General features: G+C 48.7%; 1 protein-coding gene across 1 annotated transcript in view; it reads left to right on the top strand.

Annotated features, from left to right (window-relative positions):
- The window catches only part of LOC119956751 (mucin-17-like), a 58,304-nt gene that overhangs the window by 17,934 nt on the left and 19,250 nt on the right, over nt 1-21,120 (top strand). Inside the window, exons 10-17 of the mRNA XM_038784105.1 lie at nt 1,890-2,044; nt 5,506-5,639; nt 6,676-6,740; nt 9,969-10,114; nt 12,435-12,559; nt 14,404-14,462; nt 14,684-14,829; nt 17,331-19,882. Coding sequence (XP_038640033.1) covers nt 1,890-2,044; nt 5,506-5,639; nt 6,676-6,740; nt 9,969-10,114; nt 12,435-12,559; nt 14,404-14,462; nt 14,684-14,829; nt 17,331-19,882 — 3,382 coding nt within the window. The remainder of the gene's footprint in view (nt 1-1,889; nt 2,045-5,505; nt 5,640-6,675; nt 6,741-9,968; nt 10,115-12,434; nt 12,560-14,403; nt 14,463-14,683; nt 14,830-17,330; nt 19,883-21,120) is intronic.

Below are 21,120 nucleotides of genomic sequence, written 5' to 3'. Positions count from 1 at the left end.
CCGATTCAGACTGTCTGCGTGGAGTTTGCACGTTCTCCCCGTGTCTGCGTGGGTTTCCTCCTGGTGCTCCGGTTTCCTCCCGCAGTCCAAAGATGTACAGATTAGGTGCCAAATTGCCGCTTAGTGTAAAAGAGGTGAGGTGGGGGTTGCAGGGATAGGGAGGGGCCATGGGTCTGGATGGGGTGCTCCTTCAGAGGAGTCGTGCAGCCTCGATGGGCTGAATGGCCTCCTTCTACACTGTCGGGATTCTATGAATTAAAAGCCTGATAAAGACCATAAAACTACTGTTGATTGTTGTAAGAACAAACATAAACCATCTCGTTCGCTAATATGTGCCATCCTTTCACACGACTCTGGATTCAAATGGTCCAACAGGCCGCTGGGTTCAAGTGCAATTGGAATGGGCAGAAAAAAGAACGGGGAATGTTGACTTGCAATTTTTACCCTGGCAGATTGTGATCCAAACAAAGTGGGGAAAAATAATACAAACACTGTGAAGTCAGGGTTGGGAATGATGTTTTAACTGCACAAAATCCCAACCCGCTTGAACTTACAATTCACTCGCAGATAGATTATTGGGAAGGCAACTTTGGAAAGATAGCCCATGGGTTTCTGGCTGATGGCCAGAATTGTCCAAAAAAAGCTGCCATTGTCAAATTGGATGGCTGGTCTTGCGAACAGAATGTGTCACAGTGCCCAGCTTGCTCATACAGTGATAAAACAGTTCTAACATTAAACCTCGGGATGTCTTGTGGCGTAATGGGTTTGAGTCTCTGTCTCTGAGCCGGATGCCCCGGGTGTGAGTCGCACCCCCCCCCCCCAGGACTTGACGGCCGAGGAAGTTGCGTTAGTAAGGCGGCCAAACGGGTTGAGCGTATCAACCCACAATTACTTCCAAACGCGCCAATGGCTGGCGGTAAAAGTAGGAGAGACTCCTAGTCAACCAGGCTTGATGTGGAGTAGCCCCCCCCCCTCAAACTATAAGCCCCCTGGCGACAGACTAGCGACTTGTTCCGGGAATAACTAACTATGGAAACAGTAAGAAGTCTTACAACACCAGGTTTAAATCCAACAGGTTTATTTGGAATCACTGGCTTTCGGAGTGCGGCTCCTTCATCAGGTGAGTGATGAGGTAGGTTACACAAACACAGCAGATAAAGCCAAAGGCGAGACCATGCAGACGCTGTGACAACGGATGAACGGACATCGTGCGACAATCGCCAGGCAGGAATGTTCCCTACCGGTCGGGGAACACTTCAGCAGTCAAGGGCATTCAGCCTCTGATCTTCGGGTAAGAAGTCTCAAAGGCAGCCTTCCGGACGTGCGACATCACAGAGTCGCCGAGCAGAAACTGATAGCCAAGTTCCACACACATGAGTACGGCCTCAACCGGGACCTTGGATTCATGTCTCACTACATTAACCCTCCACCATCTGGCCTGGGCTTACGAAATCCTACCAGCTGTCCTGGCTTGAGACAATTCATACCTTTTTAACCTGTTATTAGCCCTCCCTCCAGTCGCACCGTCTGGACCTGTAAAGACTTAATTACCTGCAAGGACTCACATTCAAAGTACCATCTTGCATCATTGCCTTTGTCTCTATCTGCAGTGTTTGTGGAACCTACCTCTTCACTCACCTGATGAAGGAGCAGTGCTCCGAGAGCTAGTGATTCCAAACAAAACCTGTTGGACTTTAACCTGGTGTTGTAAGACTTCTTACTGTGCTCACCCCAGTCCAATGTCGGCATCTCCACATCACATGGAAGCAGATGAAAGTCTACCTTATTAAGTGCAGGAAGAAAAAGAATGAAAATAAAGCTGGATATGAAACGCATAGACTATTCCAATCAATATATGAACAGGGTTAATCTAATTGATTTATTTTCAGGAGCGGATCCATAGAAGTAAACAGTACCCTGCTTTTCGAACCGAGCTCTGAACCTCTATCTCCTTCAGAAGTAGTAAAAGCATTGTCAAGCGAACTGGAGAATGGCACAACGCTAGGGAATCTGACAATTAGCGCTGAATCCATCCAATCTGGCAGTAAGTATTGTTGTCTTTTCTTCTTATACTCTTTTACTCTGTCCTTTCTGTGGCTCTGTTCCAACCATGGCAATTAGTGAGTTTGCCCTCCTTTCTGTGGATATCAATATTCTATTGCTCAGAGTCGCCAGGTATCAATGATACCACCACAAGGTTCAACCGGCTATCGATCAAAGAGCCAAACACCAGTTAGTTAGGTCAAGGTCAAAGGTACTTTATTTACACACAATTAGTCATGCAACATAAACACGACTAGTTAACTACACCTATCGACTAAGACAACCTGTACTTAACTTCGGGCACCCGGCTTAGGTCAGGGAAACAGTGGCCGCTGTTCGATTCTGGATCTATCGAGTCCGAAGGAGTAACTGCTGCTCAGCTAGGCTCATCCGTCTGGTAGCGAGCGTCTAACTTAGTCTTGCTTCTGGTGTTGCTGCAATTGGAGATGGCCGTGACCGGGGTACCAGGACCAAGAGAGGACGAACACATGGCGGACTCTTCTTCTTATACTTAGGGGTTTTCACGCTCTTTTGGGCGGTCCTTCGATTTGGGCCCCACCAATTGGGTGATCCCTGACCACTCTGTTGGATTCCGCATCAATAAGTGGGCGGGGATCTGGATGGCTGGGCCTGTCCGAAGCGGTCACTGACCCCGTTGTTTTCGTTTCCTTTGAACAAGGACTGGTGCCGAAATGTCTGGGTCTGTCCCGGTCGCTCAAGTACCAGTCCTTTGTTTTGGTGAAGATGGGCCACCAAATGCTAATCGGCCCCATTAACATGCTCATTGGTCGGAGTTTCGATACCGTCTGGACTTCCTGTTTACAAATAAACATTTCAGGCTCTGAGCCTGCCTGAGTCATGGCTTGTCCATTTTGCCCACTAGGCTTTGCGAGTTTCTCTGTACCTAGTTGTCAGTGGCCATCCCAGATGGCTACGGTATTAGATATTGTAAAATATTGGCCATGCTTCAGAATATCGGACTTGCGCTTGGCGGTGCCTGTGCACATTGGCCAGTTCAGGGTCAGGTTTTTTTGTGTGCATGGTGCTGATTAGATTTAGAATTTTCCAACATTCAGAGTGATTCAAAGAGGGAGCATGCTGAGTGGGAGGGAGATCCATGTGTTTGTCCAGCATTGACCAGTTAGATGACCATGTTGCGGCCAAACGGGGGCGCAACTCGACTGGTTAATTCCAGGAGGGCCCTCCTCCCGGGCTGACCGACAGCCGGTAAGGCCTCATGAGACCTGATCAGATCTCACGGGGTGTCACAATTTGTGGGCAGTATCAAGCCTCAAATGCTTAAGTGGAGTTAAAACCTGCTTAGGAGTGCTGATCCCGGATCGATCCAGCTCTCAGCGTCTACTCGCCTCCCCAGGGCGACCCTAGCCGGGCACCGTTCAGTACTGGTCCACACAAACGCGGGCCAGGTGGAATGACGCCCAGGTGGATCTCCCGGGGCCAATGGAGGCCCCTGGGCGATCTGGCTCAGGGCAGGGTGGCCCCCTGGGCCTCTCTCTTGAAGGCGGGCGCCTCGGCACTGCCACGACGGCACCTTGGCGCTGGCACCTTGGCATTTTGTCCAGGTGGTACTGCCAAGCTGGCAGAAAGACAGTCAGGGTGGCACTGTCAAAGGTCAGGGCCTTAGGGGGCTATGCACATGAAAGGAGGGTGGAGGGGGTTATGAAGGATGGGGGCGGATGGTGCAGGGCAGGCACGAAGGGACCGTCCGAAGGTTGGGGGGGGGGTTGAAAGTGGGGGACATGGAAGTCTGGGGGGGGGACCAAAAGGGGGTGTGGGAAGGACTGAAAAGGGGGCCGCTCAACAACCCCAAAGTGGGGTGTCATCACTTGGGGGGGTGTGGGGCAATACCCATATGTGCGAGGGGGGGGGGTGACATTGCCCATAGGGGGGCGTGGGGGAGACCCTCAGGCCAATTTATAGATCAGGGCACCCTTTCAAAATGGTGGCCTGTTCTCTGAGGAGCCGGCCTGGCCAGCACCTTCAGCTCCCCAGTGATGGACAAAATTCGAAGCTAAGCGTGGGCTTGACCGGGGAGAAACTCCCCAGGACCCAAGAAAAGTGACTCAGTGCGGTTAAATTGCAGAGGGGAACTCGCTGACAGAGCCAGCAAAACCCGTCACAAATGACACTTAGAAACTTTTCCATTAAATCGCGCCCTAAATATAAAAATGTTTACTGTGCATTTACAGAAAAAAAAATTTCGAAAGTGTTGAAACCTCCCTTCAGCAATGTCAACATGAATGTTTCCGTGCGATTTAATCAAATCTATGGTCCAGCAAGGGGTAGAGCCGCTTCCTTTGGGACCATTTCTTGTATAGTAACATGTCAGAAAGCACTTACCTGCGGTGAGTGTCCTTTAAAGGGCAACACAGCAGAGTAAGGATCCTGGGCGACCAATCAAAATTTGAACAAACCATATTCGAAAGCCTGTGCCGATCCCTAACCCAATAGCAATGCTACTAAGGCCGCACCCCTGAGGTCAATGAGGATGGAAGGGTAGAAATTTTGGATGTGCGTCCCAGATCGAGTCCTCTCCATTGGAGACTACAGACAGAGAAATTGCTTCCATGTTGTCCGTGCAACTTAAACATCTGTCACTTGAAATCTGGGCGGGTAGTGCCGGCAAATTTCCCAATCAGAATTCCCACTGGGAGCGGGCCCGCCCACCAGGAGCAAGGAGACCAAAGTGCTTCATGAAATGAAAATGGCTTATTGTCACAAGTAGGCTTCAATGAAGTTACTGGGAAAAGCCCCTAGTCGCCACATTCCGGCGCCTGTTCGGGGAGGCTGGTACGGGAATCGAACCGTGCTGCTGGCCTGCTTGGTCTGCTTTAAAAGCCAGCAATTGGAGCAGCACGGTGGCACAGTGGTTAGCATTGCTGCCTACGGCGCTGAGGACCCGGGTTCGAATCCCGGCCCTGGGTCACTGTCCGTGTGGAGTTTGCACATTCTCCCCGTGTCTGCGTGGGTTTCACCCCACAACCCAAAGATGTGCAGGATAGGTAGATTGGCTACTCTAAATTGCCCCCTTAATTGGAAAAAATAATTGGGTACTCTAAATTTAAAAGAAAAGCCAGCGATTTAACTCAGTGAGCTAAACCAGCCCCTGGTAAAGTCATGATCGACTTTATTTATTTACTTATTTTTTTTTTTAAATGTTCTTTAAATTTAGAGTACCCAATTCATTTTTTCCAATTAAGGGGCAATTTAGTGTGGCCAATCCACCTACCTTGCACATCTTTGGGTTGTGGGGGCGAGACCCACGCAAACACGGGGAGAATGTGCAAACTCCACACGGACAGTGACCCAGAGCCGGGATCGAACCTGGGACCTCGGCGCCGTGAGGCAACAGGGCTAACCCACTGCGCCACCGTGCTGCCCCATGATCGACTTTATTGGTTGACTGTGTCTTAATGTCCAATCTCTTTCTTTTTTTTTCAGATATCACATTGAGCAATCTGGAGCCAATGGTTCTGAATATTGACTTTGTGATTGAAAACGAGACTTTCAATGGAAACCTCAACAACAGTACTTCCAGTGAATTTATGAGCCTGAAAAGTAATATTCTTACCTGGGTATGTGATCACAAATTGCCAGTACACTGTAACCTCTCCAGTCCAGATTGACAGCGGTCAAGTCATTCCTGGATTTTGAAATTCTCTGGATTGGAGATTAGAACGCTTAACCACAAGTGTGTGAATCAGAAGCTATAAGTATTTACCCAAAGCATAATACAGCGCTAAAAACATTATAAAATAGTAATAACAGTTGTTTTACTTATCCAAATACCAGAGCCGCAATTTTTGTTTACTCACAGACACAGCACAAGCGACGACGGGGGCGAGTAATATAAATAATAATAAAAATCTTTATTGTCACAAGTAGGCTTACATTAACACTGCAATGAAGTTACTGTGAAAATCCCCGAGTCGCCACATTCCGGCGCCTGTTCGGGTACACGGAGGGAGAATTCAGAATGTCCAATTCACCTAACAAGCTCGTCTTTCGGGACTTGTGGGAGGAAACCGGAGCACCCGGAGGAAACCCACGCAGACAACGGGGAGAACGTGCAGACTCCGCACAGACAGTGACCCAAGCCGGGAATCGAACCGGGCACCCTGGCGCTGTGAAGCAACTGTGCTAACCGCTGTGCTACCGTGCCACCCTTATCACGGGTCAGAAAACAAGGATCTTGCCGCCGAGATCGCGTTTTATAATTGTCTCAAGTCTGGTGACATAACACGTTTCGCGCCTGGAAGAGTCAGGAGCCTTATTTTGAAAGATTAACAGTTTGTTAAAGGGTTTCACTGCCGTATACCCCCCCCCCCCCCCCCCCCCACATTCGGAATCCACCCTCCCCCTTTGGGGAGCTCCATTAGGAGTGTTCCCCATATCCGTGGTGTGGGAGGATGGGTAGCTGGTTCCCTAGTGCATATGTCTCACGCATCTCCGTTCCTAGCCAAATGTTTTTTTTTCCGATGACTAGACTTCCAGTCTGGAAAGGTTACAGTGTACCTTCATTTCAATTTGTTAGTCTCCCTGTGGTCTGTCAAACATCCTGGATCAAGGATACGATTTGCCCAACTGACCTTCTCTCTCTCAATTCCACAGCTTGAAGGAGTTCTCAAAGCCGGATTTGACCCAAATGTGCTGCCGAATTCGGTTGTAACGTTCAGGTACGTCCACTTCCACCCTGAGTATTCTCAGGGCTTTGAAGGATGTCAGCGCTGCATCCGTCGGGAATGTGTAACCAAGTGCATTTGAGGTTAATCTTTCAGCAGATAATTGCCTTTTATTATTGACAGACTATTGGCAACATGGGGACATGTGGGCCGGGATTCTCACCCCCCCCCCCCCACGCCGGGTGGGAGAATCACCGGGGCCACCGCGCGAATCGCGCCACGCCTCCCCGACACCCGCACGCGATTCCCCCCCCCCCCCGGAACCAGCGCCGCGCGATCCGCGCCGGGCCACTCAGAGAATCGCCGCAACGGCAATTCTCCGTCCCGGATGGGCCGAGGGGTCCGGGGTACGGGCTCCGACGCCGGAGTGAAAGACTCCAGTTTTTACTTCGGCGTCGGCACTTAGGCTCCCGTTGGGGACACAGAAACCCGCCCCCGTAACTAACCTTCCCTTGAGTCAGTCCACCATCTTAAGGCGGGATAATTTAGTGTTTGAATAAACACATTTCCCTCAACGCTGACAACTTCCAGGCTGAGGTTGGAAGAGAATTTCTGCAGTCAGGTCGCTGGTTTATCAGAACGTGAAGAGATGTGACGAGGAGTCGACAGGTCAAATGCTCAAACTGGTTCTGCCGTGCAATATAGCCATGGCTGATCATTACCCCCACTATTCCCACATCCCCGGAATCCTGTCGGGTCCGAACACAGATTACCCATTCCTCACTGCTGGCAGATGTTAAAATTAGGCCAGATATCGTAGAACCATAGAAAAGGTACGGGAGGAGGCCATTCAGCCCATCTTGTCCATGCTAGCCCAAGGACACCCAGGTGCTCATTCTAATCCCACCTGCACCCGCTCCATTGCCCTGTAGTTTACAGCACTTAAGGTGTAGATCCAGCTACTTTCTAAAAGAGTTCAGGGTCTCTGTCTCCACCGCCAACTCAGGCAGCGAATTCAAGACTCCCACTACCCTCTGCGTAAAAACATTCTTCTTCGTGTCCCATTTCTGCCTCTTATCTTGAAAGTGTGTCCCCTGGTTCTATGTGAGGAATAATTTCCTGGGAACAATCCTAAATTTCTCTTTCGTTCATTTGAACGTTTTGCCCTGCTCTCACAATTTAGTTTGAAGATTTATCTTTCACCATTCGCTGTTATCTTATCTGCCAGCCCACCTCACAGATGATTCCTTTCCTGATCGTACAACACTTTCTGGGCCGGAAAGTGGAGCTGAGTCCACAAAAGGATCAGCCATGATCTCATTGAATGGCGGAGCAGGCTCGAGGGGCCAGGTGGCCTACTCCTGCTCCTGGTTCTTATGTTCTTTATGTTCTAAATCAGAACTCAGATAACAAAGGTCAGACTTGTACTGGCTTCAGAAATTGATTCCATTCCCTTGGTGCTTTACTGAGCAAAGTGGACCTAAATATCTTTCCCAACATTGGCATAATTGGCTACCACGATAGAACAGGGCACAAATGCAGACTGGCCGAATGTTCAGTTGGTGGGATCCTAGTGTTTGGTGGAAATTGAAGTACAGAATCACGGGCTGGGATTCGCCGTCTGAGAGGCTAAGTCCCCACGATGCGCAAAACGCCCACCGATTCCCTGCTCCGGGAGGGGGCTAGCAGGGAGGCAGCGTAGGGTTCCCATCTCTAGCTGCCGATGCGGCCTGGAGCATTGCCGCGTCCATGGCCGCGCATGCGCACGGTGGTGGCCTCAGAAGTGGCCTGAGGAAATTGACATGCTTAGAATTCCACTGTTGTGCTTTGCAAGGGGCTCATACTCTTCGGCGCCCGTGCTTCATGGCGAACGCAGCACCTCGAACCCGGACCACAAAAATAACCCACCCCTTCGGCCGGCTCGTGCACCCCGGATTGCCCCCTCCCCACAGTGCCTACAGCCCCAAGTGGAGTCCCCCCCCCACTGCCCGCGGATCGGCCCTCCCGCCCCCCCGACGGTGGCAGCGCTGGACTGAGTTCCCGATGGGTGAGGCCGCACGTGTCCCACGCCGACGGGAACTCGGCCGGTCGGGGACGGAGCATCTCAGGGCGGGCCTCAGCCAGCCTCCAGAGGCTGCGGAAACAGAGTGCGGCGCACTCCTAGAGTATGCCACTTTTCAGGGGGCGGAGCTTTCCGAAAGCAGCGCCGCCCCCAATTTTGTCACCATCGGGGATTCTCAGCCCATATTCCTGGGGGTTTCAATGAATTCTTGAAGAGAAAAATGTCACCTGGTCTTGCCTTTTGGATTATTTTAATAGTGTCAGAAAAGGAAGTTCTTGCATCTGCACACGGTCGTTCACAGTCATAGGACGCCCCAAAGCTCTTTTCAGCCAATGAACCACTTTAGAAAGAGAAGAATTGACATCGGAAACTGTGCAGCCAATTTGCCCACAGTCAGCTCCCACAGCCAGCATTGCGATAGAGACCAGATTACCTGTTTTTAAGATGTTGATTGAGGGATAATTATTGGGCACCATCATTGATCTTCTTCAAAATGATGCCATGGGATTTTACTTTTACGCTTAATTGAGAGAGCAATCGACATTTGCTGGATGTCACAGCCAAAAGTCAGCCGTACCTCCAACAATGCAGCACTCCCTCAGCACTGCACTGGGAGCATCCGCCTCAATTTCTGTTCTCAAGTCTCGGAATGGGCCTTGAACCCCAATCACTGCCTTACGAGTGCCCCAAGTGAGCCATAGCTGACGCACCAGTGTAACTAGCACGCTGAGATACCCCACGTGTACATTCTGCGTTATGCACCATATTAGTCAAGCGGCGCAAAGGTTACAAATTCTTGGTTAAGCTAAGAATTGCCAAAGACAACAGTGGAATTCTGGGGCGGCATGCGGCACAGTGGGTAGCATTGCTGTTGACGGCGATGAGGATCCGGGTTCGAATCCCGGCTCTGGGTCACTGTCCATGTGGAGTTTGCACATTCTCCCCGGGTCTGCGTGGGTTTCACCCCTGCAACCCAAAGATGTGCAGGTTAGGTGGATTGGCCATGGCTAAATTGCCCCTTAATTGGAAAAAAAAATAACCGTGTACTCTAAATTTAAAAAAGAAACTGTGGAATTCTAAGATTGTCAATTTCCTCAGGCTTTCGTTGCATTTCTGATGGTGATGTAATGAAATAGTGTGGGTGAGCCAGTGGCGAGTGTTGTCAAGTAACTTAGTGAAAAGGAAGCCCCCCAACTCTCACGTTTCTGCTTACATTTCAGTAACGACTCGATGAAGGTGCAAGTGAGTGCACGTATTCAAATCAACACGACCAGAGTAGAAAATCGACCACTCCTGCTTGATCTGATCACTAATAACGTTAACACTTCAGGTTTCGATATCATCAAATCCTCCATTCGAGTAAACAGTAAGTGTCAGTTTGCGTAAATGCGGAGTTGTGCTGCTATTGAGCACCGTGACGCGTTACCCAGAATCATCTCGCTGTGCAAAAACAAATTGGCTTCAAGTTCAGAGATTGCTGTTCCTCAGGCAAACCAAGGTAACTCTTCTCACACAGGAAGATTCCAAAAAAATTAAACATTTGACGTGGGTGTTGTCCATCGTATCAGAAGACCTGTGCAATATCAAGATGGAGTGTGCTCCCTAAACATTTCCCCTTTCCTTCACACACACCTACATCTTTCGTCTCATTTCTCCTAATATTCCTTTCTGTGGCTTTGTGCCAGTGATAACGTCACTTGGAATGTTTTCCTGTTATTTGAGTCTATGCCGGTTATAACCCAGTGTCAAACCTGCAGAGTGAGACTGCAATGGTTTCACAATCTTACAATGGTCACTGGCTCTGATTATGTGCTTCTGGCTCCGAGGTGAGACTTGGACCCTCTGACTCAAGGCCAAAGGCTGCTATCATTTTCTAGCACAGGGCTCCCAGCGCCACAGCAAACCTTGGCCTCCATTGCGTTCTTTCACAATAGGTGGGATCTTCCAGTCCCCCTTAAGGCAGCTCTTCGGTGGCAGATTGCTGTAGACATTGGCGGGCTAGAAGTTCCTGCCGACAGCCACTTCCCCACCAGAAAAGCCGTCACGGAGAAAGGGGGGGGGCGTTAACGACTGCCGCCCAATGTCTACCTTTCAGCTAAGGGAAAAGAGATGACTGGAGCAACGCCTGACAGTTCTAACATATGTGTAACTGAGTGTAGGTCATTGACAAAGCACATCACCATTCCCAAAACCGAGTCTTGTCAGTGAGAAAATTGTTCCTGGTTCACATGTTGGGGCCGGCGAAAATTGTTTCTTGGCAACGTAAGAGCAAGAACTAGCCTCTATTTAACGCTTTTTTTGAACTTCAGGTTGCCTCAAGGTGTTTTCCAGCCAATGAAATATTTTTGGATTGCAGTTACTTGCGTAATGTAGGACACTGTAACAAAAAATATCTCTCTTTCAAGGTTGCACGTCCAAAGGCATGGCTTTTTAGAAGGAACTATGATGGTGGTGAAATAGAGCTGGATGAGATTAATGCACACATGCTTAATGTGGACCTTGTGCTCAATGATAAAGGGGTTGCTTTTTCCGATGAACTTCAGAGGAGTGAAATTCTCACAAAAATATTCAACCATTGCACACTAACATTGGCCAACACAATTTCAACCAGATTTTAACCACAAAATGCTGCTTTGATTCATTCAGGTTCAGCATGAAGACGTTTTAAATACTGCACGCATTTTGTTCTGGTTCGGCAGATGTTAATTATCGCGTAAACCAAATCCCACGCGGAAACCCGGCCTACTTATCACAACTCTATTTTTTGAGGCATTTTGACCATGAGAGGATAAGTCTACTAAATTCAAAAGTCATGAATTCCATTTATACTTTTGGGATTTGAAATATGAAATTAAACATTCTTATTAAGAAAAGAAAACTTAAGCACAAAAGATTACATTTGCACAGTTAAGATTTGCCTTTCAAAACATTACCCCTAAATGACTCCCTACTTGGTCAGGCTCACAAGACAGCCAATCTTCAATAGAATTAAGTTAGTTTAACCCTCATACACACACATACACACACACACACACACACACACACACACACAAAATATCACACTAATCCCCAAATGTATTAAAAATGATACCATCTCATCACAATTTCTTTTGCAGATTCTTTCCTCATGTCCCAATTTTTTATTACACATTATTATCAGCGTTCCTGCCACTGGTGATTACAATGATAATAGTCCCTAGTAATCAAAATTCTATAATTAACCTAGAACAGAAGTTCGGCACAACATCGTGGGCCGAAGGGCCTGTTCTGTGCTGTATTTCTCGATCTTTTCTCTATCTATCCCTGTTGAATTATACCATGTCAACAGTCACAATGTAGTTGCCCTTTCTGGCCACTAGGAGGTTCACTTGCATATGTTTCCGATGATTCTCTTAAATTCACTTGCAACCTATTTTTCTCAAACCTAAATCACAGGTAATTTGTTTGTCTATGTAAATGGAACTAAAATCTGCGTCAAAGAAATAGAGGGGGTGAAACTGGCGCTCACATAGCAATTTAATTTTAGCATTGTGGCTTGCTGGTCCCGAATTGTCCTTCTTTCACCAGGACAAGTTTCACAGAGAAGTGACAAGCTTAATAGACATGACCATCTGCTGTTTGAGAGGCTGAGCTGTAAGTAAGAGCACCTTCAGACCTGATTTATGACATCCTTTTTTTCCCCTCAGGTGCGAGAGTTGTAGTTGACAGTATCCAAGTGTCAATTCGGTTTGCAAACACTACATTTGTACATGATCTGAGTGACAGATCGAGTTCTCAGTTTAAAGAGCTCAGCAGCCGAGTAACAAAAGTGGTGAGTACACAATTCAGAGCTCGATGTCGCACGACGGTGTAGACAACTTTCTGGAACTGCAAGCTATTTCAGAAAAAAAACCCAATATTGCCATATTTCTGGCGACTCTTTTTTGCGATGTTTAATTACAACTGCTTATTATCCGCCCAAGTTAACAAAAAAAGAATGGCTGTTGATTTATCGGTGATTTCATTGAATTTACAGTGCAGAAGGAGGCCATTCAGCCCATCGAGTCTGCACCTGCTCTTGGAAAGAGCACCCTACTCAAGCCCATACCTCCACCCTATCCCGATAACACAGGAACCCCACCCAACACTAAGGGCAATTTGGACCCTAAGGGCAATGTAGCATATCCAATCCACCTAACCTGCACGTCTTTGGACTGTGGGAGGAAACCGGAGCACCCGGAGGAAACCCACGCACACACGGGGAGGATGTGCAGACTCCGCACAGACAGTGACCCAATCCGGGAATTGTATCTGGGACCCTGGAGCTGTGAAGCAATTGTGTTATCCACAATGCGACCGTGCTGCCCACCAAGGTTGGTGGGTTGGTGCATACTCGATGGGCTGAATGGCCTCCTTCTGCATTCTAAGGATTCTTATGAAAGGGGGGTAAATGATAGGAAGTGAATTTATGATTTCAAGAGAGGATTTTGTTTTGCTCTTGCCGTCTGAAGCAGGTCCATGGAGAATACAGGAAAATAGTCTGGCACACTTATTGAGCTTCACTGAGCGATGTAGATTAAGGAGCCGCCGGTTTGTTGCTGCGGTGGAGAGAGAACCCTCCAGGTGGTGTGGGGCCAACCTTCATGGCGCAAAGCTTCAGGCAGCAGGAGTACAGGCTGGGAATTCAGGCAGGGACAGAGGGAGGCTCAGGCTTTCGAAGGCCAGGTCAAAATAAAAAAAAATCCCTGGCGCGGTAGCACAGTGGTTAGCACTGTTGCTTCACGATTGGGGGGGGGGGGGGGGGTTCGATTCCGGCCTCAGGTGACTGTCTGTGCGGAACATGCACGTTTTCACCGTGCCTGCGTGGGTTTCCTCCGGGTGCTCCGGTTTCCTCCCGCAGTCCAAAGACGTGTAGGTTTGGTGGATTGGACGTGATACATTGCCCCTCAGTGTCCAACGGTAAAGTGGGATTACTGGGTTATGGGGATAGGGTGGAGACGTGGGATTAAGCAAGGTGCTCTTTCTAAGGGCCGGTGTATACTCGATGGGCCAAATGGCCTCCTTCTACACTGCAAATTCTATAATATAGGGTCGCCATTCACCACATTTCTTCATTCATGTTATAATAGAGGGTGGTAGGGGTGAGGGGTTGTTGTGGAGGGGGGGGGGGGCGGGGTGACATCGCAACGTGGTTCTGAATTCCGTCATAGAGGTGACCGTATTCCGCTCTTGAGTCCCACCTTAGTTTTCGGCCTGTCAGATCCATGCGGAAGTGTTGTGCATCTGGAGCTCGATCGCCGAACTCCCCTCGGTCTCCTCCCACCATGCAACGCTCTCCCTCAGGAGCAATAAAATCAGCTCAGATACTGAGAGAGAGGTGCGCAGCTGTGGAATCTGATGGAGTGAGTCCTGCATTTGTGTTGCCCCTTCAATCGCACACACTTGCTGGCGGAACGAGAGTCTCCGACCATCCCCAGGCTAAACATATCAGAGGTTTGGTTTGTACTGTTGAAAACACCGGATTAAAGAGGGAAAAATATTCAATGAATTGAAAGTTGTAGGTAAAGTGCATGGGTTGACCGAGCCAGGGAGTTTGGATGACTTCACAGGCGGCTCTCCACTGACATGACTGGGGCTGGTGTTAAATCCTTTGACCTTGTCTTTTTTGTGTTACAGATTAATGATATCTTTGCAAACAATTCTAACTTCACTGAGGTCATAATCAATGGGTTTAGGTGAGTAAAGGTCTCCTGAAATTCATTTGAAGATGACAAGAAAGCACAAAAGTGCAATTAATGTTTGTACATCATGGTTTAGGGCCATAGCCTTTCTCGTTGTCGGGATTGTCTGCCATGCAGCTACAAGTCATTGGTAACATCAGTCATTCAGCTCATCTGGGACTAGAGTGAGACCATGCCAGTCAAAGTTTTCCCGGTTTCTTCCCATCTCTTTATAGGGCTGGATCTGTCATAGCAGATGTAGCAACAGTATTCAAGGAAGGAACAACAATCAAAGATAATGTCGTTGGCACACTGACCAACAGTGTGGTTGCATTCAGGAATCGCGATTTCGCTTTGGACACCAACTTCCTGAATGGGATAAGTATGTTTCCTCTGAAAGTCACACCTCCTTTGTACATTGCGATTAACTGTGAGTCCTTTCCGTGAGAAAACACGCAGTGACCACCATTTACGCTGTCCTTGACATGACAGCAAGGCCGGGGTGGCCGCACATGTTACACCCGTAGCTTCTCACTGCGCTGCATAGAATCATCGAACTTACAGTGCAGAAGGAGGCCATTCGGCCACACTTTTCCCTATTCTACATTGCTCCGAATGTGAAACTTCAGCCCCCCCCCCCCCCCCCTCCCACCAGCCAACCAGCCGCAATCCAGTCTCCTCGTGTTCCTTAATGTACATTATGGCTTCATGTATTTAGTCTCGCAAATCATCTGATTTATTTTCGGAAAACGATACGGCGACTGGGAGGTAAAAGCGAATCTTCAGTAACCTGCTCCCCAGAGCCACCCAATAGTTGTAGACTGCAACTACACCGTGACGGTTGACACGCGATAGTTGAATAATAATAATCTTTATTGCCACAAGTAGGCTTACATTAACACAGCAATGAGGTTACTGTGAAAAGCCCCTCGTCGGCAGATTCCGGCGCCTGTTCGGGTACACAGAGGGAGAATTCCGAATGTCCAATCCACCTAACAGCACGTCTTTGGGCTTGTGGGAGGAAACCGGAGCGCCGGGAGGAAACCCACGCAGGCACGGGGGAGAACGTGCAGACTCCGCGCAGACAGTGACCCAAGCCGGGAATCGAACCCGGGACCCCGGAGCTGTGAAGCAACAGTGCTCACCGCTGTGCTGCCATGCTGCCCAGTTCTGAATGGGTTGCTTGGATGGAGTGATGTAACGGTGCGCCTTGGTGGCACGGGCAGTGATCTGGGCAGACTGCGCCACCGTCTCTGACCGAAGCTGGCACGGAGAGGGGTCATTTTCCTCTTTGCGATCCATGCAATTCCGCTCCCATTCCTTTTTGAACGGACAGGGCACAGCGTGAAAGTGAGAATGAAACCATCGGAAGACCGAGGGGTGAATTCTCCGCCTCCCCAGCCGCTTGTTTGTGGGCAGCGCGCCGTCACCGGCAACGGGATCCTCCACTCCCACCCCTGACCAATGGGATCTCTCATTGTAGCCACCCCGTGGTGCTGGGAAACCCGGCTGGCGGAGGTACGCTGCCGGCGGAACGGAGAATCCGGCCCATGGAGAATTCAGCCCCGAATGCCAAATCTTTATTGTTAATAATTAAACTAATCTTCATTGTCACAAGTAGGCTTACATTAACACTGCAATGAGGTTACTGTGAAAAGCCCCTAGTCGCCACACTCCGGCGCCTGTTCGGGTACACCGAGGGAGAATTCAGAATGTCCAATTCACCTAACAAGCACGTCTTTCGGGACTTGTGGGAGGAAACCGGAGCACCCGGAGGAAACCCACAGGGAGAACGTGCAGACTCCGCACAGACAGTGACCCAAGCCGGGAATCGAACCCTGGTCCCTGGCGCGGTGAAGCAACAGTGCTAATCACTGCGTCTGAATCACCGAAAGCCTGTTGTGAAGCCAGGAAGAGTAACTTGCATTTATATTGCAACTCTAAAGTGATAAATAGCGCTAAAGGTGTCTCACAGAATAAAGGTTTTATAAGACAATATTCGACGCCCCCCCCCCCCCCCCCCCCAGCCGCTGGCCTGTGGTGAGTTATTGAGCAGCAGAGATGACTCGTCATTGTCGGCCGCCGGGATGTACTGGTGCCGCAGAGGTCAATGGACATTCGCCTTGTACGCTGGTCACGTCGGCAGGGAACTGGCCAGCCACTAGCAACCCGCCTCCGTCACTGGAAAGCCCGCTGTGGTGGGGGGGGGGGGGGGGGGGGGGGATTTGCGGGGAGCCAAGTAGGTATTCAAAAATGAGGATGAGACTTCTAAAATCTTGGAAAACAGGGAATTATAGAGGTCAGCAGGCAGGGGGATGATAGGTCAGCAAAACCTAGTGCACGTGCACATGGGACCGACCCAATTAGGGCCACAGCTAAAAAAGGAGGGAAAATGTTGCAGTTCTGCAACATGGTCCAATACCCTGGGCATCTCAAAGCACTTCTGAAGCACTTTCAAAGAGTTATCTACATGGCACTCAAGGTAGCACAGCATGAGCCCACAGAAAGCCATGAGACAAATGATCAAATAGTTAATTTGCAGCGTTGTTTGAAGGTATATATTGGCCAGGACACCCTCTGTTGATATTTAATGGAATGCATTTAATTATAGGTGTAGTTATGCTATTGATGTATTGATGCCAATCAAGCTGAGGACCTTACCAGTTACAATATGCCCCTTGCATGGGTAGTGAATAAACCTCAGCTAGTTTTAAAAAAAGGAAAGCAACTCATGTGGTGGCATGATGTGCATATTCGAAATGGGCTTTGGGTGAAATGCAGAGCAGACAATATATATTATGTATTGTGAGCTGCCAACTACTTTACTTGGAATAAACTGGATGCATTAACGTGGCCCCGTTACATAAATCTTTCTATTTACAGCTACTACCACCACTGCAACTACCACCATCGGTGCATCAACAGCCACAACCGGAAGCACAGTTAACCAAGTGTCAACAACAGTCGGTGTCAATGCAACACAAGCAACAACAGCCGCTGTCAATGTAACACAAGCAACAACAGCCGCTGTCAATGCAACACAAGGAACAACAGCTGGTATCAATGTAACACAAGCAACAACAGCCGCTGTCAATGCAACACAAGCCACAACAGCCGGTGTCAATGTAACACAAGCAACAACAGCCGCTGTCAATGTAACACAAGCAACAACAGCCGCTGTCAATGCAACACAAGGAACAACAACAGCCAGTGTCAATGTAACACAAGGAACAATAGCCGCTGTCAATGTAACACAAGCAACAACAGCCGCTGTCAATGTAACACAAGCAACAACAGCCGCTGTCAATGCAACACAAGCAACAACAGCCGCTGTCAATGCAACACAAGGAACAACAACAGCCAGTGTCAATGTAACACAAGCAACAACAGCCGCTGTCAATGCAACACAAGGAACAATAGCCGCTGTCAATGTAACACAAGCAACAACAGCCGCTGTCAATGCAACACAAGCAACAACAACCGGTGTCAATGCAACACAAGCAACAACAGCCGCTGTCAATGTAACACAAGCAACAACAGCCAGTGTCAATGCAACACAAGCAACAACAGCCGCTGTCAATGTAACACAAACAACAACCGGTGTCAATGTAACACAAGCAACAACAGCCGCTGCCAATGCAACACAAGGAACAACAGCCAGTGTCAATGTAACACAAGCAACAACAGCCGCTGTCAATGTAACACAAGCAACAACAGCCGCTGCCAATGCAACACAAGGAACAACAGCCAGTGTCAATGTAACACAAGCAACAACAGCCGCTGTCAATGCAACACAAGGAACAATAGCCGCTGTCAATGTAACACAAGCAACAACAGCCGCTGTCAATGCAACACAAGCAACAACAACCGGTGTCAATGCAACACAAGCAACAACAGCCGCTGTCAATGTAACACAAGCAACAACAGCCAGTGTCAATGCAACACAAGCAACAACAGCCGCTGTCAATGTAACACAAACAACAACCGGTGTCAATGTAACACAAGCAACAACAGCCGCTGCCAATGCAACACAAGGAACAACAGCCAGTGTCAATGTAACACAAGCAACAACAGCCGCTGCCAATGCAACACAAGCAACAACAGCCGCTGCCAATGCAACACAAGCAACAACAGCCGCTGTCAATGCAACACAAGCAACAACAGCCGCTGTCAATGCAACACAAGGAACAACAACAGCCAGTGTCAATGCAACACAAGCAACAACAGCCGCTGTCAATGTAACACAAGCAACAACAGCCGCTGTCAATGCAACACAAGCAACAACAGCCGCTGTCAATGTAACACAAGCAACAACAGCCGCTGCCAATGCAACACAAGGAACAACAGCCAGTGTCAATGCAACACAAGCAACAACAGCCGGTGTCAATGTAACACAAGCAACAACAGCCGCTGTCAATGTAACACAAGCAACAACAGCCGCTGTCAATGTAACACAAGCAACAACAGCCGCTGTCAATGTAACACAAGCAACAACAACAGCAGCTGTTAATGCAACACAAGCAACAACAGCCGGTGTCAATGCAACACAAGCAACAACAGCCGCTGTCAATGCAACACAAGCAACAACTACAGCTGGTGTCAATGTAACACAAGCAACAACAGCCGCTGTCAATGTAACACAAGCAACAACAGCCGCTGTCAATGTAACACAAGCAACAACAGCCGCTGTCAATGTAACACAAGCAACAACAACCGGTGTCAATGTAACACAAGCAACAACAGCAGCTGTCAATGTAACACAAGCAACAACAGCCGCTGTCAATGTAACACAAGCAACAACAGCCGCTGTCAATGTAACACAAGCAACAACAACCGGTGTCAATGTAACACAAGCAACAACAGCAGCTGTCAATGTAACACAAGCAACAACAGCCGCTGTCAATGTAACACAAGCAACAACAGCCGCTGTCAATGTAACACAAGCAACAACAGCCGCTGTCAATGTAACACAAGCAACAACAACCGGTGTCAATGTAACACAAGCAACAACAGCAGCTGTCAATGTAACACAAGCAACAACAGCAGCTGTCAATGTAACACAAGCAACAACTACAGCTGGTGTCAATGTAACACAAGCAACAACAGCCGCTGTCAATGTAACACAAGGAACAACAGCCAGTGTCAATGCAACACAAGGAACAACAGCCGCTGTCAATGCAACACAAGCAACAACAGCCGCTGTCAATGTAACACAAGCAACAACAGCCGCTGTCAATGTAACACAAGCAACAACAGCCGCTGTCAATGTAACACAAGCAACAACAGTTGCCACAACAACTACCACAAGAGCAGTGCCACCGGTCGGTGTTCGTAGGACACCTCTAACGTTTAGTCTGAATCAACGCTTTGTTCCGGCATTAAATGATCCCATGTCACCCGAGTTCCGAAGACTTAAATCAGTGATAGAAAACCGGGTAAGTTTTATTCCTCTCTGGTAATCTCATTGCATATTTGGTGTTATTATTTTTAATTTTGAGTACTCTACATAGCGTTTGTCACCGCTGATGCAGTTTTTTTTTAAAGAATGCCATCTTATTTTACTCTCAAAATGCGGATTTGCAACACTGTCATTTGGTTGTTGGAGTATATGTTCTATGCCGTACCATATTTCTGACACTGAGTGCTTATGGGAAACTCCTCGCTGACACATTCCTGTTCTCTTAGTCAGAAAGTTGTGGGTTCAAATCCCACTGTGAATTGGGTTTGCGATCAATATACTGCCACTGGAGCAAATCGGTAATTAAATCAGAGAATGCGGGAACTATTCAGCAGATCAGGCAGCATAAGTGAAGAGAAAAATTAGAGTTAACGGTCAAGTTTGCCCTTTTGGGGGTGGGAACCTGACTTTGGCATTAAATACGGTACCTGACCCCACATTGTGCGGACGGCAGTGACCCGACTTTGTGTTTTGCTGGGTTGACTGACGAGTGGTCGGAGGGTGCGCACACAATCAAATTCAGGATGGCCGGTGGGCACTCGATGCTGAAGAACCAATTGGGGACCCGCCATCATGCAATCACCTTTGACCTCTCTATGTAGATAAGGTAGAGAGAGAGAGAGAGAATGACACCATCCTGAGCCACCTTCTCAACACTTCTTGAAATTAAGAATGGCCTCCGCTGCCGGGCCACTGTTGTAGAGCAGAGGCCACAGCGGTGGTTGGGTTTAGAAGGAGACTGGGGGGGGGGCTCAGGCCAATTCAAGACTAAGGGGCCTGCAAGATGACTTGAAGGTTGACTCTGATTATCTGTCCTTAACAAGTTATCTGGAGAGTACACTGCTGCATTGGGAACTTGCATAGCGGTCTACCTCGATTTCCTCCCTTATTTCGATATTAATTCATTCATGAGCGTCCTACATTGAGGCAGATCCTTTGGTCATTGGCCATTGATGCCTTATCCTGAATTGTTATGGCACTCTCAGGGGCAGTAATAGGGGACAGCACCCAAGTCTAGCCCAGCAAGAAAGGGGATTGAATTTGAGCTGGTGGTGCTATTCTGAGCCACACGCTCACCGTAGAGCTAACCTGCCCCCTCCTCCCTCCCCAGAGCAAGGCCAAAGTCCTGCTCAACATTTCAGGTCAATGGTCTTTCATCATCGTTAACTCTGTTTCCACCTACCCAGATGCTGCCTGAAATGCCACGTATTTCCA

This window comes from Scyliorhinus canicula, chromosome 24 (assembly GCF_902713615.1).
Source record: "Scyliorhinus canicula chromosome 24, sScyCan1.1, whole genome shotgun sequence".
Classification (NCBI taxonomy): Eukaryota; Metazoa; Chordata; class Chondrichthyes; order Carcharhiniformes; family Scyliorhinidae; genus Scyliorhinus; species Scyliorhinus canicula.
Note: the sequence above shows the minus strand (reverse complement) of the source record. Positions and strands in the feature narration are given on the sequence as shown.